At 51.0% G+C, this 18,741-nt stretch overlaps 1 protein-coding gene across 1 annotated transcript; it reads left to right on the top strand.

Annotated features, from left to right (window-relative positions):
- Positions 1-8,414: 8,414 nt before the first annotated feature.
- Positions 8,415-17,609, top strand: Atp4b (ATPase H+/K+ transporting subunit beta). Its single transcript, XM_028881209.2, has 7 exons — positions 8,415-8,647; positions 11,747-11,875; positions 13,824-13,937; positions 14,051-14,250; positions 15,192-15,248; positions 16,259-16,369; positions 17,022-17,609. Exons 1-7 carry the CDS (start codon positions 8,536-8,538, stop codon positions 17,181-17,183), a joined length of 885 nt encoding a protein of 294 aa, XP_028737042.1. The 5' UTR covers positions 8,415-8,535; the 3' UTR covers positions 17,184-17,609.
- Positions 17,610-18,741: the final 1,132 nt, after the last annotated feature.

Here is an 18,741-nt window from a genome sequence, read left to right as displayed (position 1 = left end):
TACCCAGGATATACCCGGGAATGGTGGAATTTATGGGCATGTCACCATTTCCTGGGGACCACGGCTATCATCTCTGCAGTTTGAGGAGGAGCCACAGGGAGTGAGCACTTCCAGGGAGGAGGAAGGGAAGGCTTGCAGAATGAAGTCAGGAGGCTAAAGGAGTGTTTAGCCCACCCGCCTTCTTTGAGGGGCGGTAGGGTGCTTCAGGTGGGGACAGGATCTTCCGTCGTGACCGCAGAAGTGGAAAGAGAACTTCTGGTGAATGCCAGCTCCCTCCCCCACCTCCCACCTCTTAGCAAGGGCTTGTGACAGGAAGATTGGCAGGCAAGTAAATATTTGAGATAAACAGTATCTCACTGTCCCCAAGTGACCTGGGCTAGTCCCAGCCCTGCCACTTAGCAGCTGGTGACCTTGGACAGACCGTTATCTGATTCTTACACCAATCAGGACCAAAGGGGACATGGTTCTCAACCATGGGGTACCTTGCCAGCAGGGCCACCCAGTGCACTGAAATCCACATTCCACCTGCCTCAGAGGGCCTGGCGGAGCTCGGGCTTCCATCTCGGACAGGCTCCTGGGTGATTTACGCGGAAGCTGTGGGACAGGACCATGAACGGGTTAGAGCTGAAGAATTCCAGAGTGCCTTCCTTCGCACTGGGAAGGCCCTTTGTAGAAGGGACCAAGGACGATTTGGTGACCAAAGTTGGACAAGTTTGGTTCCTGGCCCAGAATATTCAGACAGAGGAGTGGAGTATATAGTTTCTCCCAAACTCATCTCTGGGTGTCCTTGTTCAGTTAAACTTTTGAGGTAATGGCAGAGCACATACAGCTGACGGGGCGCGGCTGGGGGGCAGTGAGAGATAGAGGGGGAAATAAGGAGAGAGATCCCGAAACAGTAATAGCCCCCCAAATTTCATCACAACATCTTAGCAAATATCTGACATGGCAGCATTAGACTCAGGGTACCTATGGCACTAGGACCTTGGGGTGCCCTTTGTAGACAGAGCCTTTCCCACACCCTCAGCCCCCAGGGGTCCCCAGGTCCACTCTCTGTGGCTACATTGTGCCACTGAAAGGGTGCTGTGTGAGTCCGGGCCCTTTGGGAGACTAGCATTTCCCTCTCAGGGAATTCTCTAGACGTGGATGGCAGGTGTCCAGAGCTCCTTCCTTCTTGTGGCTGAATACTGTTCCATGTTCCATGGAGATGCTCCACGGTCTAACCAGGCATCCAGAGAAGGACCTTTGGAATTCTTTCCAGGTTCGGGCTATTCTACATAAAACTATTGTAAGCATTATTGTATTTTTGTATGTAAATTTCTACTGCTTTGGGATAAATGTCCAAGAGTGTAATTCTGGGTAGCTCTGTGTTTGCTCTAAAAACAGCTGACAAACTGATTTCCAGATGTGCTCTCCATTCCCACCAGCAGCCACGGAAGCCAGACACACCCTTCATGGGACTGGGATTTCCAGATGTGCCTTCCATTCCCACCGGCAGCCACAGAAGCCAGACACTCACATCCTTCGTGGGCCTGGCTTGCTTGGCCATCCTGCCCTGGTAATGTTTTTCATTAACATATACTAATTACACAAAACAATGAGTTTCACTGTGACGTTTTCATGCATGTATAATGGACTCTGAACATATTCACCCCCTGTTACTCTCTGGTCTCCCTCCTCTTCCCACTGATTTCCTTCCCAAATAGTTCCTCCTCCTATTTTTTGCATCTCTGGGAATATCTATGTTTCTATTTTTATCTAGCTTCTGTATATGTCAGAAAGCATGTAACACTTGTCTTTCTGAGTCTGTCTTATTTCACTCAAAATAATAATATCCAGCTCCACCTATTTTCCTGAAAATGAAATTATTTCTTTGTTCTTTGCCGGTTGCTAAAGTTTTATTTATTTATGTATTGTTTTAATGTATGAGTGCTCTGCCTGCATGTATACCTGCATGTCAGAAGAGGGCATCAGATCCCATTATAGATGGTTGTGAGCTCCCATGGGGGTGTTGGGACTCGAACTCAGGACCTCTAGAAGAGCAACCAGTGCTCTTAATCACTGAACCGGTTTTAACTTACCTTTCCCCAGGGGTTAACCACAGAGATTACTTTCTTAGAGGCCAGTGTGCCAGCCAAGCCTCCACTTTGGGTAGCATTTTCTAGTGTCTTTCTACCATATTCTAATTGTGAGGCTGTTTTTTTTGTTTGTTTGTTTGTTTGTTTTTTGTTTTTGTTTTTCGAGACAGGGTTTCTCTGTGTAGCTTTGCGCCTTTCCTGGGACTCACTTGGTAGCCCAGGCTGGCCTCGAACTCACAGAGATCCGCCTGGCTCTGCCTCTCGAGTGCTGGGGTTAAAGGCGTGCGCCACCACCGCCCGGCTGTGAGGCTGGTTTTGATCATTGGATCTGAAGCATCCTTTGCATGTTGGTCCTGTGCCTGGTCCTGTATCACACTGGTGCTTTTCAAGTGTCTTCTCCAGGTGGCAACGTGTCTTTTCATTTATACCTGGGCTTTCACGGGCAGAAGGTGTTCTGTTCAAGTTACAGATTTCTTTTTATAGATTCCTTTCCTGGTGTTAGATCTAAGGGCTCTTTGACAAGCCCTAGGTTCAAAGACTTTGGTCCACGTCTTTTCCTGAAGGTTATGGTTTCCTCTTTACATTCAAGTTCATGATCTGCTTTGGGTTCATTTGTAAAAGGCATGAGATTTAGTTGAGGCTTTTTTTTTCCTTATGAAAGTCCAACTACTTCAGCAGCATTTGTTGAAATACAAGGGTGGAAGAAAGGACCAATGGCACAAAGTTGCACACACACAAACACACATACACTTACACACACACTATAAATACACATACATAACAAACACATACACTCACACACATTATAAACATACATACACTATAAACACACATACACAATAAATACACATATGTCCACACACACATAAACATACACACTATAAACACATATACTCACACACACATTATAAACACACATACACAATAAATACACATACACTCACACACAATTATAAACACATATACATACACTCGCATACACATTATAAACACACACACACTATAAACACAGATATACTCACACACACACACACACACACACACACTATAAACATCCATTCACACACACATTATAAACACACATACAGGTTGGGGATTTAGCTCAGTGGTAGACTGCTTGCGTAGCAAGGGGGGGGGGAGGACTGTTTACATCACCGGGCGGTGGTGGCGCACACCTTTAGTCCCAGCACTTGGGAGGCAGAAGCAGGTGGATCTCTGTGAGTTCAAGGCCAGCCTGGGCTACCAAGTGAGTCCCAGGAAAGGCGCAAAGCTACACAGAGAAACCCTGTCTCAAAAAACCAAAAAAATAAATAAAAATAAAAATGAACACACATACAGTCACACTAATGATAAATATTAAAGTTTTAAATGAAAAAAGGGAGATTTTGCAATAATTTGGGCCGGCAATATGGCTCAGTGGGTAGAGGTGCTTTCTGCCAAGCCTGACAACCTGAGCTTGATCCCAGGGACCCACGTAGTGGAAGGAGAGAACCCCCTCCCTAAGTTGCCCTCTGCCACACACATGCCGCGGCACATGTGTGACCCCTTCCCTAATAAACAAATAAAAATGCGATTTTAAAATTGTAAGAAAGGGGCTTTGCAGACGCCGCTGTTCCCGTCACTGCTTGCTGCAGCCATGGCAACGCCATGTTCTTGACGTCTCCGCCCATGGCAAGCCCTTGGGCCGCGTCTCCTTGAGTTATCTGCAGTTTCAAAGACAGCAGAAAACTTCCGCGCTCTGAGCACTGAGAGAAAAAAATTTACATATAAGGTTCCTCCTTCCACAGAATCATTCCAGGATTCATGTGCCAGGGTGGTGACTTCACACGCCGCAATGGCACTGGAGGCAGGTCCATCTCCAGGGAGAAATTTGAGGATGAGAACTTCATCCTGAAGCATACAGGTCCTGGCATCTTGTCCATGGCAAATGCTGGGCCAAACACAAATGGTTCCCAGTTTGTTTGTTTGTTTGTTTGTTTGTGAGATAGGGTTTCTCTGTGTAGTTTTGGTGCCTGCCCTGGATCTCGCTCTTTAGACCAGGCTGGCCTCGAACTCACGGAGATTCACCTGGCTCTGCCTCCTGAGTGCTGGGATTAAAGGTGTGCGCCGCTGCCACCACCCGGCTGATTCCCAGTTTTTCATCTGCACCTCGGACTGAGTGGCTGGATGGCGAACCCGTGGTCTTCGGGAAGGTGAAAGAAGGCTTAAACAGTGTGGAAGCCGTGGAGCGTTTGGGGTCCCAGAATGCCGAGACCAGCAAGACGACCACCGTTTCCACTGTGGACAACGCTCATTCTTTTGACTTGAGGGCTTCTTGCCCACCAGACCATCCCTTCTGTAGCTCAGGAGAGCACCCCACGCCATCTGCTCAAAATTCCCCGCACTGACGTTCTCTGGGTTCCACATTCTCCTCATTCCCCTCCAAGTCTAGCTGGATGGCAGAGTTAAGTTTATGATTATGAATAAAAACTAAGTAAGAAAAAAAAAATGTAAGAAAGGATGATCAGAAGAAGGCACCAGTCTCTACAAGTGCCACATCTTCTCTTTCTTTAAAGATACCATCATGTATACAAACACTAATTTTCCTTAGGGCTTTGGGATTTTCTAGCAGAGGAGACTGGTTGAATCTAAATTTACAAGTGTAATGAGCCGTGCAGGGGAACACAAGGCAGGACAGTGTCCTCTGAAGCAGACATTCACTTCTGACAAGGTGTAATACAGCTTGAAGCGTCTACGACAAAGCAGTTCTTAAAAATCATGGTACCACAAACCTTGTGAACAAATAATCTGCAGTTTTACTTTATTAGCGGAAAACATCATCAAAATAGCACCGGAAAAGCCTAGTGTGTTCATGTTTTGTTTTGCATGAGATCTCAAGGTGAAAAAGCTTTTAGCACACTTTGCTCCAAATCCCGCCATGGCCAGACCTGGGGCCACACCATGGGGAAGACTCTTTTTGGAAGAAATGTGTGTTGTGTTGTCAGGGATATGTGTGTGTGTGTGTGTGTGTGTGTGAGAGAGAGAGAGAGAGAGAGAGAGAGAGAGAGAGAGAGAGAGAGAGAGAGAGAGAGAATTAATTCACTTGATTATCTCCAGTTACATCTCTTTTCTTGCAAATGACATCATTTGTGGCGGGGGGGGGGGGGGGGGGATGACCGCACCGCTTATATTCTTTAATCGTTCCCCTGCTGTCAAACCCGTACGCTGCTCCTGTAACTCAGCTGTCGCAAACACGGCTGAAATAAACACTGGTGTGCGAGCGTCCCCGGGATGTGCTGCCTTTGCACCCTGTGGGTGAGTAAGCCGGGGTGGCATAGCTGGGTCCTATGGACGACCTGCTTTAAGATACCCTTCTAATTCCCTGTGTTCTCTCTGTGGTGCCCGCGCCTGTTTAACAGAAGGAGTCGGTGGAGGCAGGTGCTTTCTTGGGTCTTTCCCTCCCTATCAGAGTCCAGTGGAAATGAATTCATGGAGCTATTAGAGGTCACATTTCATTGTCCCTGCGCCTCCCTTCCCAGAAGCCTGTGTCTTGAGTACACTGATGACAGTCAGTGGATTTCTCAGGCCGTCTACGGACATCTTGTGCCTCATTTGGAAATATGGCTTTGCAGTCATCCACAGTCTTTGTCCCACTGTCCATTTCTGTTTCCCATGGGTCTGAAGCTGACAAAGGGAGTTCCAGCTTTGAACTTCAGTTTGAAAAGGTCCCAGAACTGCCCTAAAATCTTCCTGCTTCTCTCCAACAGCCAAGGCCCAGAGCCGGGGAGTCTATCCTAACACAAAGCCAGAGTTGGAGCTCGTGAGGAAGAGGAGAACAAAGATCCCATTTGCTTACGGCTCAGGACAAAGCAGAGCTTGCGTGGCTTCCCGAGAAGTCCTTCCCCCTCGCCTACATTACTACAGCCTGTCTAGATTGCCGCCCGGACCCAGTGGCATGACCCCTGGGCTCCCTAGTCACCCGCTCAGCGCACATCTGCTGGCAGCACACTAATTTTCCTTCATTTGATGATGTCTAGATTTTCCCTTTACCCCTAAAGATTTTTTTTTTCTAGACTTGGGATTCTGGCTTGATCGTTCTTTTCTTTCTGCACTTTTTTTTTTTTTTTTTGAGACACGGTTTCTCTGTGTAGCTTTGCACCTTCCTGGATCTCGCTTTGTAGCCCAGGCTGGCCTCGAACTCACAGAGATCCACCTGACTCTGCCTCCTGAGTGCTGGGATTAAAGGCATGTGCCACCAACGCCCGGCTTCTTTCTGCACTTTTAAAAGATTTATTTTTCTTTCATATGTATGAGTATCTTGCCAGCATTTATGTAAGTGCACTACATGTACCCAAGGAGGTCAGAAGAGGGAATTGGACCCCCTGGAACTGGAGTTAGGGATGGTTGTGAGCTGCCATATAGATGCTGAGAACAGAGCCCAGGTCCTTTGTAAGAGCAGCCAGTGCTCTTAACCACTGAGCCATGTCTTCAGCCCTCTCTTTCAGCACTATAAAGTCATTGTGAGACTTTTATTCTGGCCTCTAACATCATGTGTGGAGGAGAAGGAAGTTTCACAACTGCCAGGCAGGGTCAAAGTCTAGGGCTCCTTTCTCTGGAGCTGTTTGGTGGGGCACCCAGTTCCGTGTTCTTGGAGCACACTGTGGGAAAACTGCCCTCCACCAAGGTCCCAGCTGCTGCGCCCACAGCCACGACTGTCGGTCACTTTGGCAATCTGTGTGTGGTCCAGAAACTCAGAGGTAGAAAGATGGATCTCAATGAGGTTCAGAAATAACTCACGTTTTGTTTGCACGTAGAGCATTTCCACGCTCACTAACAGACAATGGCTATGGTGTGTAGATGCCTTCAGGGCCCTGTTTGCCAATCCCCATGCTTGGGTCTACACATGCCAGCTCTAGCCCCACAGATATCTTCAGGTGCCCACACATCTGGCTCCAGGACTACAAGCAATTTCCAGACCCTGCACATCTGGATCCAAGTCCATGTGGCACCCTTAGGCACATATAAGATGGGCCCCAGGTGGACAGGCACTGTTGTGTCCCTACACATAGACCCCGGACCCACAGGCTATAAGCAGCTAGATCTCAGCCACTGCCATTCACTTGCTTTTAAGATCCTAACATCATAAGTGGGTCTGTGCCAAAAAGACTGAGCAGGATTGGTCCACTGAGAAGTTATAAACATCCAAGCTACAAGGATGTAAACCCATTTAAATTTTAGAGTGTGTTTACAGATGACTAAACCATATTGGGAGGTACAAACTAAAAACTACATGGTTTTTCAGGGGTTGTGCTTCTTCCCAAAGAAGCCAGTTTGGTTACGTGGTCACTAAGAGGGAAAGCCTGTGTAGATGTGACAATAATGAGCTCCTGGTGGTGACCGTTCACATGGCCAGGCTTTGTCTCAGGTACATTTGAAAAGGTGCAGGGCACATCCCGCTTCCTTAGCTGATCCTCCCTTTCAGGAGTAGACGCTGCTTTCAACTTGAGTTGGTGGCACATTCAGAGCGTTTAGGGAGCTCTTCCCATCGGGCACACCGGCAGTGGCAGAGGGATGCCTCTGGAGTACCAGGTGGGGACAGGCATCCAGCATTCGTAGCCCTCGTGTGTCTTCCACTGAGGTGGACCTCTGCAGTGCCTCCGAATGCCAGCAGCCCTCGGGCTCTGAGAAACACTCCACCCAGCAGCTCTAGCATCAGAAAGAACCTCATCAGCAGAAGCCGGGACAGAACTAACAAAACCCAGGAGCTGTGACTCCGGATCCTGTGACTGGGATTTTCTCGAAGACATGAGGAATCTTAAAGGCACACTCAACTGGTCCTACTTCCAGCAAAGGGAAGGAGAACATTATTCTCATGGCAGGATCCCTCCCTGACAGCGCATCCATCTTGGCTCATCGCTCTCCTTTACCTGTTCCCTCTGTGACTCTGGCCCGACCACCACCAGCAGGTGAAAACTCTTGAGAAAGAAGGGGGAGGCGGGGGGGGGGGGGGGGACGAGACACACTGTAAGGCCACTCCAGGCAGTTGTGGGCACATTTTGGGCAAATTCTCTACCATCCTAATGAGGAGGGGAGCCTTAAGGAAACAGTTCAAGGCCCCAGGGACCTGAATGGCAGGGTGACAGGTCTCAGGCCTGTCGCCTTTGGCCTGGAAGGTACCAGTTTGTGTTTTCCCTCCTGAAGGAGAGATGAGGCACAACCTGGAAGGCTGTTCAGCCCGGAAACACTTCTCTTCATTTGCTATCAGGGCAGGATTGAGTTGTCAGCCAAGGGCATCCCAAGGACCAACTGACTTCTGGGGCAGTAGAGGGCAGATATCAGGCAAGCCCCAACCCTCCCTTGTGTTTGTAGAGGTGATAGTGGAGAGCTGATAGCTGGCTCCGATGCCTTTGGCCTCATGCAGGGGAGACTATAAGCCTGAGAGGACGCTTCCTGGGCCCAGTCCAGGCAAGCGGGAGAGGACATGGCAGCCCTGCAGGAGAAGAAGTCATGCAGCCAGCGCATGGCCGAATTCCGGCACTACTGTTGGAACCCGGACACTGGGCAGATGCTGGGCCGCACCCCAGCCCGGTGGGGTAGGTGTGGGCCATGCAAAGGGGGCATGGGATGAGGCAGGGGGCTGGCAGACAACAGGATCCAGGCCCTGCTGGGGCACCTGGGAACACACCGCAAGCCATGCGTCACCTCCCAGCAGGAAGCCAGGGTCCCCCCAGATGGCCCTGAGGCTCAGACTCCACAGCACCTGCAATGCAGGTCCAAGACGAGCCCCAACTTTTCATCCATAATTTTGAAACATCATTTTAAAGCTCTTTCTGAAACTAATTGCTGTTTTAAGTTAGAGCGAGCAATGGTAGCTTCTTGTTCAGATAATGTGGGAGGCAGGGATTTACTTCAATGGGTTTGTTCTATTGTGAGAGAGAATCGCCATGACTCTAACATGCTGGGCATCTTTGGAGACCTCCCTGATTCCCAGGCTGCCTCTGAAGTGCCCTGAATAGGTGGGCTAAGTAGATACATCCACAGAGTCCCTTCCTTACGGCTGGCCTGTGGTGACCTGGGGGACCCTTTCCTCTGGGGCCACTGTAGGAACAGAAAAGTCCTCACAGACTAGAAGGCTGTGCACCTGTTCAGGACGTCCCCTCACAGAGTATATCCTCCACAAACAGGAAGTACTCCTGAGACCCCAAAGAGTGAATGTCTCCCAAGCTTTCCAGGACCCATGACATGGGCGTTACAGACAGAGCTTGGAGGCGTGCAGTGAGGACTTTGCAGGTTACATCACTGGGGACTCGGGGTGTGTGCCACCTTGCTCCTTAGAAGGCAGCCCCGGGCCGGTTCCTTTGGGTTGCCGCAGCAGTCATGTGGGGATACAGTCCAAGGTCCTTCAGGTCTGGGCACACATTAAAGGCTGCTTTGGCTGACCGTTTACCACCCATCTTGGGGGGGCTGGGGAATCAAGATGAGAGGGTGATACCTCATCACTCAACTCTGCGGCCACTCAGCCAGCCTCGGCCCAGCTTCGATGTGCTCCCACATGAAAAGTATACACTGTTCATGGAGAAGGAGATCGGGTACTCCCTCCTCAAGACCCTGAGACCTCCCAGGGGCAGAGAGCACCCCTGAGTCTCTGCCGACTTAGGGAAAATACAATAAATTCCAGAGCAGAGAGGAAACAGGAGGCCACCATTCACCAGCGGGAAACCCAGAAGCAGGGCTGGTACTGGGACCATCCCAGGAAGTGGGTCAGCAGATGGGGTCCTGGGGCAGATGATGGGGCTGCCAGGTAGCCTCTCAGGACCCTCGTGTGGTAGGCTATTCTAGCTGCCAAGCTTCCTACAAGTCTCCTTGATGGCTTCAATGTCACTCAGAACTTTCTGGAATGGTTTCACAGCCTGAATCGAGGACTTGGCCTCAGTGTCTGGGGATGACATTCTCAAGGGAAATGGTAGAAAGGAATGGAGCAAGTCACTCTTAGGGAAAGAGGCACACGCGGTACTCAGAGGAAATGGGGGCTGGAGACCACAGGCTGAGAACAGCAGAGGTCTCAGTGACTTGGGGCATACGGCGCCACCACCGGGGCCACACTCTTTCTCTGTGTGACATGGAACTCTTACCACCAGTAGTTCCCAACCTGTGAGAGTCCATGGCATTGGCCACTTGGGGGAGCCAAGCCTGATGGTAGCAAAGCTGGGATCCTTCAGCTGCACCTGGGAGATGTTGGGCTCTGGCTCTCACACCCATGAGCTGACTAGTCAGGAAGCGGGCTTGTGAGGCAGGATGGACGAGCAGCAAAGCTGAGATTCCTACCTGTGGGAGCTTAAGTCCCAGGAAAGTAGATAAGTTAGACAGAAGCCACATCGGGTAGGAACCTGTGGGAACCTGCAGTGATCACGTCACCCCTGCAATGGGAGCTCTCCCTCCGTTGGGCGTCCACCCCTGTAGACCAGGACGCTAAGTGGGTGTACAGCCCTGACAAACTCTATCAGCACAGGGTCAGGCCATCCATCGGCCACTACAACATCCAAACCCAAGTAGAGTACAAGGCCTCCACGGAACCACAGTTCTGAGATAGGCAACTGCTTTGTTGACCCTCCAGGGAGGGCCTGTCAGAAAAAAAAAGACCCCAATCCCATAGCTGGCCTCCAGCCTGTGACCCCCCCCCCCATCTCTGTCCCCACTGACTTGGTCCTGCCCTTTAGTCACTTTTTGGGTCACTGAAGAAAGACCTACTGGGAGAAAGCCACACCCACATCATGCATTTGGAAGGGGCATCCCACGTTCTTAGGGACCTTCCCAGGAAGACCAAAGCCACGCCAGCACAAAGACCCTCTTCTGACGACATGTTTCTTAGCAGTGGCTCCCATGGCTAGAAATCATTCAAACACAACTGTGGGGACTTCATAGTAGCCCAAGTCCAAGGCCATGCCCCAGATGAGTGTAGTCGCCCTGACTCGAAAGGAACGTCATCAAAGGGGTCTTCAGGAGCCCAGGGAGCCTGGCTCACACTGGGGTTGGAACATCTCCTTCCTCTGATGCTTCAACCAGAGTGCTGGGAGCCACAGGAGCTGGGCCTACCCAGCATGCCTGCCAACCTTCCTCTCTGCAGGACACAAGGCAAGGACCTGCCAGGTCCTCAGAGCACCATCCAGATATACGCAGTCATAGCCCTTCCCAGCCAGACCACGCACTGGGGGCCACTGTGGCCAGCAGCTACCTTTTCCTGCCTTTCCCATCCTGTAGTGTGAGAAGCAACAGGAACTCCAGGGAACAGAAGAGACTCTGGGATCCTGCCACGATGGCTGTAGATATAGTGATCAGCGAACCAAGCACACATAGTTGCCACTAATGTGCAGGGGGCGTGACAGGAGCCCACATAAGGCTGTGAACATGCCCTGTGGTTCTGTTGTGGGGGGGGGGGCAGGAGAGATCAGAGATGGTGTAGGGTGGTGAGTTCCAGAACTAGAGAGCAAGGGTAAGAGGGTGCCAAAGAGCCCAGGGATTCATTCCACTTGGATGAGAAAGTTCTGGAACTCAGTAGAGGTGCTGACAGTGCAGCGTCGTGAGTGCATTGCATGCCACCAACTGTGCCCTGTGCCAGAGATGGAGGAAACCGTGGGCCTGTGCCGAGAACATTGCCACAGCTGAGGCTGCTGCTTCCACCTCTCTCTTCACAGTGTGGATCAGCCTCTACTACGCAGCTTTCTACGTGGTCATGACGGGGCTCTTTGCCTTGTGCATCTACGTGCTGATGCAGACCATCGACCCCTACACCCCAGACTACCAAGACCAGTTAAAGTCGCCGGGTAAGCATCAGGGGGGCTTCGGCAATGCTCTTGGGGAACACAAAACAAGGCACAGCACAGAGTCCCTTCTTGCCCACACACACCCAGGGCAGGGGGTCCCACAGCTTCCCAATAGGGACAGTGAGTCTAAATTGCAAAGTTTGACTTTGGCTTTAGGTTTAGGTAATAAAGGGGGTTAGGAGGTCACTGGGACGAGAAGCCTGTGCACCCACATTTTATGCTTCTGCACACCCAGGGGAGTGTCCACAGAATACACAAGAGATTGCTGCCAGGGAGTAGATCTGGGGGTCGAAGGAGGAAGACCTGGGGTGGAAACACCCACTTGCTCGCTAATCCCTGGGATGGATGAGTGGAGAGCTGAGACCCAGTCATCTGAGGCCGAGAAACATGAAAAACAAGTCCTTTTCCCTTCACATCTTGAACAGCTGTTCTCTTCCTAACACCTATAAAAACAGCAAAAGCCCCGGCTCACAGAAAGCCAGCCACATGAACGGGCCAGGCTGAGCACACTGTGGATCATTCCCCACCAAAGGCCACAGGGTGTTCGTGGAAAGAATGAGTGACTTCATGGAACAGGGGGTCAGGGAGTAGGGCACCAGCGCTAGAACAAGACAGAGGTGGGCAGGGTGGCCCCAGGCCGCGTGTGCATGCGTCTGCACCATGAACTCACATCCCTCACATCCCATCCGTTAGCAGAACCAAGACCACACTCAGCGGATGTACAGCGGACTGAAGTGACTCGGTGACCTCTCTCTCTCTCCCTCTCTCCCTCTCTCTCTCTCTCTCTCTCTCTCTCACACACACACACACACACACACACACACACACACACACACACACTTAACCTATTAAAAATGATTTTGCATTTAATTAGAATCAGCGTAGTGTTTTAAAAGTATTTTTTACAATTGTTCATTTACTCGTGGGTGGGGGTGTAGGGGTGTAGGCCTGCACGCACATGTGCAGCGAGAAGACAACCCTCGGGAGTTGGTTCTCTCTTTCCACTGTGTGGTTCCAGGCACCACATTCAGGTCACCAAGGTTGGGTGGTTTTACCTGCTGAGCTTTCTTGCAGCACAAATGTTTAAAAAAATTTTTTTACATTTTTTCCGTTTGTTTTTATGAGCATGGGTGTTCTGTCTGCACGTCTGTCTGTGCACCTGCACATGTGTGCCCAGTGGCTACAGAGGCTGGCAAAGGGCATCAGCTGTCCTGGAACTTGAGTTACAGATGGTTGTGAGTTGCCCTGTGGGTGCTGGGAATCTAACTGGCCTGGGTCCTCTGGAAGAGCAGCCTGTGCTCTTAATCACCGAGCCACCTCTCCAGGCCCCAAGTGAAATTTTTTTTTCTTTTTTTCCTTTGAGATAACCCTGGCTGTCCTGGAACTCTCTCTCTATAGACCAGGCTGGCCTCAAATAGAGATCTGCCTGCCTCTATCTTTTGATTGCTGGGATTAAAGGTGTGTGCCACCACACTGGCTCCCCAGGTGAAACACTTGATGCGTGTTCGGATTCCTTTTCCCTGAAGACCTACCTGCAGGCTGTGGGGAGCACCCCCAGAGGCTAGCATCCACTGTGCCAGTCTTGCTCATGACTCCCCTGGGCCCAGAGTCCCCTGTGGAGCATGTATCCCCATTGCTGGGGCCTGGGCACCCAGAGTCTCAGGGACAGAACAGGCTCTCATTCCCACTGTGCGACATTCTGCAGAGGTCAGGGGCCCCAGGACCTGTGTTCTCAGAGTTCTTGGGCCCTTCTTTAGAGTGTTCCTGCCTTGGCTAGAGGAGGTGCCTGTCCTGCAGCTCCCTCCTAGGAGCGTGAGGAACCGATTCTACCTCAGATGCTATCTACCTGTGGTTGGGGCTTATGCGAGACTGGACAACCTCAGGGCCCAGGGCTCAGTATAAGTGAGCACTTGGAGAAACTGATCAAGGAGGTGTTCTTTCTTTCCAGGCGTGACCTTGAGACCTGATGTGTATGGGGAAAGAGGACTGCAGATTTCCTACAATGTCTCTGAAAACAGCTCCTGGGCTGGCCTTACACACGCCCTCCACAACTTCTTAGCAGGTGGGTGAACGCCAATGCAGCCATGTGCCTGTCTCCTGAGAGAATCCCTGGGGACTCGGGACCTCCTCCCTGGGCTGTGTGGGCTGGCTGATGAGAAGGTGTGTGTTCCACAGGCTACACCCCGGCGTCCCAGCAGGGCAGCATCAACTGTACCTCCGAAAAGTACTTCTTCCAGGAGAGCTTTGCCGCTCCAAACCATACCAAGTTCTCCTGCAAATTCACTGCAGACATGCTGCAGAACTGCTCAGGCCTGGTGGACCCCAGCTTCGGCTTCGAGGAGGGGAAGCCCTGCTTCATTATTAAAATGAACAGAGTGAGTACCAAGGGCCCCACTTTAGAGGAGGCCCTGGAGTGGTAGGAGCCCCTCCACCCCCTCCATACTTAACAATGGGGCCTGGGCCCTTTATCATGCCCCCACCCTGACTCCATACACATTCATCATGTTCAGCTCTTAAAACACAAATCGAGAATTTTCTGCTCAGACAGTGTCTTGCAAATACAACACAGAGCTAATAAAGGAGAGATCTTCGCTAGCAGGGGATTCAGACTGGGGGAAGCTAGGGACATTCTGCATGGTCTCCTTCTGTACCAGAAACAGGAGTCTTTCAGGGTTGGTCCCACAGGAATCGCTGGGGCTTCAGTGGGATCTGAAGTCAAGTGGCCGCAAGTCCCACCAATGCCCTAAGAACAAAGACACAGTAAACGAGTGGCAGAAATGCAGTAGAGCTGAGTGGCCCTCAGGCAATCGGGGCTCAGGGTCACACTGTTCGGGGGACCGAGTGGCAGGTGAAGCCCAACTGGCCTCGCTGCCCGTTCCCATTTTACCAGGTCTTAGCACGCCACACACTCAGGCACCAAACCCACCACTGAAGTCCTTCGCCTGGGAAGCTCTCCCCAGGGCTGCCTGGCGCGTGGTCTGTGATCAGGGCTGCACTGGCCCATGCAGCTGCTGATACTCCTGCCAAAGGCAGGTCCTGCTCAGGGGACAATGACCGGGGCTCAAGAAGTCTAGGGAAGGAATGTGGGGCTCTGGGGACCCCACTGACAGCAGCAGGTAGACCCAGCCTCCAGCAAGGAAGGCTGCTGCACATCACCACAGCAGACCGGAACATCGTGCCGGTGACCAGGGCCCCTCTATCCCAGCTCCGCCATTGCCAACCCGCCTCCTAGACCACAGTACCGGGGGGAAATGGCTCAGAAGCATGTGTGAGCATCCACCTGCACATCAGGGGTGCATCACAGCCTTTCTTCTAGATCGTCAAGTTCCTTCCCAGCAACACCACAGCCCCCCGAGTGGACTGCACATTCCAGGTGAGCACAGCTGGGGTTGGGAAGAGTGGGACCCGAGGGAACCCTGGGCACACGCCAACCGTCACCTGTCAGCCGCGGCCCAGGGTGACAGCTCAGAGAAATAATGCCATAGCTACGGATTCCCCTTCATCAGGTCTGTGCAGTTACTTACATTTCAGAAAGCCTGGCATAAGGTGGGTGGCCCGCCATTTCTACTACCATATGGTCTTTATTTTTTATTTACAAAAAGTATTCCAGATCACCAATAGCATTGTTGCCTTAACGGGGCTTGGCATGTCTACGTAGGTGGCATTAATCCCAGAGAAACTCTTACAAAATGACAAGGTACAATATCAGATACTAAACTTTCCTTCCCTAAATGTTTCCCAAGGCTTGTTTTCAATGCCGAGCCCTAACCGGCATGTCAAAAGGGCACATCCGTGAGTGACCCAAGGAACATCTATCCCCTCGGGGCTCTGTCCCTAGGGCTCAGGCGTCTGCTTGTTCTTCGCTGTTTGAATTACTTTGGCCACACACAAGCTGACCTTAGAGGTCACTGTTCCTTGATGAACGTAAGCCACCCGTTGGGCAGGTCTGACTCCAACAATGAGAGGAAATAGATCCCAGGAACCTGTGTTTACACTTAATCCAGAAACCCCGCACAAACCCTGCACCCGGTTTTGGCAAAGGAGGTGCTTGGTCTTGTCAAACCCTCTCATCTCACGTGCTAATAAGCAAACACCGGCTTCCCCAGTTCCAACACTCACCCATGACACTAAGACGGAATAAGCGGGGTGGGAAGTGGTGGAGGTTTGGCATTTCGAGAAGGCACCAGGGTCTAAGGCCTGACTAGGAACGCTGGCCAGGAGCAAGGTCAAATCTGCTGCACTAACACACAAAGTTTTGATGTGATCGCTGGCATTGGTACCAGGGTTTGCTGCCCAGTACATGCATAACTCACATGGCTACTTGTACACAAATGGACATGTGCCCAGTGCTTACTAGACTCGGCTGTGGTCTCTCCTCCTCAGGATGATCCCCGAAACCCCCAGAAGGACACTGAGCCCCTGCAGGTCGAGTACTACCCACCCAATGGTACTTTCAGTCTCCACTACTTCCCCTACTATGGCAAGAAAGCCCAGGTAGGTCCACTTCACTCTGCCCCAATGCACGTGCTAAATTCCCTCAGACTTGGCAATGGAAAAGCCATCTTCTATAAAAGCAGGACAAAGGCCGAGCAAAAGGGTACACACCTGTAGTCCTAGCACTTGGGAGGGGGAGGCAAGAGGATCAGCAGCATAAGGTCATTTGGGCTACAGCGCAAGTTCAAGGCCAATCTGGGCTGCAGGAGATTTTATCTTGGAAAAGCGAATAAGAAACAAAGAAAATGAATGAAAGAAAAGACATCCAGTCCTGGACATTTCTTTTATCCACTTAGAAACGCACCTCCCAAAAACCATGAACATCCACCCCAGTCCCTTAGAGTGCAGGGTCTCCCACGTCCTCCTGGGATCCAGGAATCTCTCCAAAGCATTTCCCCCACACCGCATTCTTCCCCCCATTTTATTTCCACATCTTGTTTTCCGCCTGGAGCTCCTAGAGTAAGTACTCTCATCCTACCTGCTCTGCAGTCTCTCTGTGACCCAAGGGTCACTGGACCAAACAGGCCTTACCTCAAGACAGACTCGAAGGAGAGTCCTTTATGCCTATCCCTCCCTTCTCCAGTTAGTCTTGTTTTTCTTAACATCCAGGGTTTTTCCCCAAGCATCTCATCCCCCCCTTCTTCCACTCCAGCCCCATTACAGTAACCCTCTGGTGGCAGCAAAGCTTCTTAACATCCCCAAGAACACAGAAGTCCTCATCGTGTGCAAGATCCTGGCAGACCATGTGACCTTCGACAATCCCCATGACCCATATGAAGGGAAAGTGGAGTTCAAACTCACAATACAGAAGTAAGAAGCTGGAGTGGTCAGCCACACCTACGGACGCCCAGCCGGCCACTCCCCCTTGACTGCACGCCCTCTGCTGGCCGGCGCGCACAGCCACCTCAACATGACCCAGAGCTGACACCACCGCCCATCTGTTGACACCAGGAAGTGCTCCTGTCCAGCACGCCCCTGAACACCATCAGCTTTCTACTAAATCCAATCCGATTGTAGCTGTGGGGTTAACACAAGAACCCAGAGTCCTGTCATCACTGAAGAGACCCCAGGGTGACCCGTCTGTCGGTATCACCGCCCTGTCTTTCCTGAACTTCAATATGAACTAAGTGTAACACTGGTCACCCCAGCATGACACATTCCCAATTTGTGCTTCTGAGACTACAACACCTACGCCACAAAAACAAACTATATTAAAGTTATTCTTATTCTGTGTGGAAAAGTCATGTCTTTCCTGACCAGGGAGAAAATTTTACTGAGAACCAAATGCTCTTTTCAGTCACACTACAGGTGGTACCTCAGCCACTGAGGCAGGCATCTCAGAGATGGGTTAAGGGGCAGGGATGCTCAGAGAGCTCCACACAAACAGCCTGCCACTTCGTCCACAGATCTACCCTGGTGCCACCTCCAGTCTCAGCCTCCAAGGTCTCAGCCTCTTTCCTTCAAGATGCTCACACTTCCTATTGCCTCCCTCCCTGCATCTGTCTTTTCCAAGCCGAGACAGAACACAGCTCAGGAGGACGCACGTGCACATGCACACCCACAGTGCAACAGGTACAGGGCTTCCTGGGGTGTAAGACCTAGACACGTTTCTACATACACCATTCTGTGTACCCTTCCCATGTTCCACACCCTGCAGAACATTTCAAAGAAACTCAAGAGTTGGGGGAAAAGGTCATTTTCACTTCCATTAGCAAGCAAGCAGCTGTTTTCCAAAATATCCGCTGATTTGACCAAGCCAAGTAAAACATCTAGCCCTCTCTCTTAATTAGGGTTAATTACTCTGTCTTAATTACTGCTGTGATGAAACACTGGGACCAAACTGGGGAGTGAAGGGTTTATTTGGCTCACTGTGCATCATCATCAAAGGAAGTCAGGACCGGAACTCAAACAGGGCAGGATCCTGGAAGCAGGAGCTGATGCAGGGGTCATGGAGGGATGCTGCTTACTGGTTTAACCCTCTTGGCGTGCTCAGCCTGCTTTCTTATAGAACCCAGGGATGACTCTACCCACAGTGGGCTGAGCCCTCCCACATCAAACACCCACAATGTGATGGCCCCTCCCACATCAATCACTAATTAAGAAAATTCCCCAGAGACTTGCCGACAGCCCAATCTTAGGGAGGCATCCTCTCAATTGAGGTTCCCTCCTCTCAGATGACTCCAGCTTGTGTCAAGATGACATAAGACCAGCCAGGACAATTGATCCCTTGTCACTGGACACACAAACACATCACTGTTAAGCCACAACTTTTCCTTTCTCATTCATCCCTGAGATCTTACATTAAAAATATAAATAATTTAGCCGGGCAGTGGTGGTGCACGCCTTTAATCCCAGCACTCGGGAGGCAGAGC

Source organism: Peromyscus leucopus, chromosome 17 (genome assembly GCF_004664715.2).
Source record: "Peromyscus leucopus breed LL Stock chromosome 17, UCI_PerLeu_2.1, whole genome shotgun sequence".
NCBI lineage: Eukaryota > Metazoa > Chordata > Mammalia > Rodentia > Cricetidae > Peromyscus > Peromyscus leucopus.
Note: the sequence above shows the minus strand (reverse complement) of the source record. Positions and strands in the feature narration are given on the sequence as shown.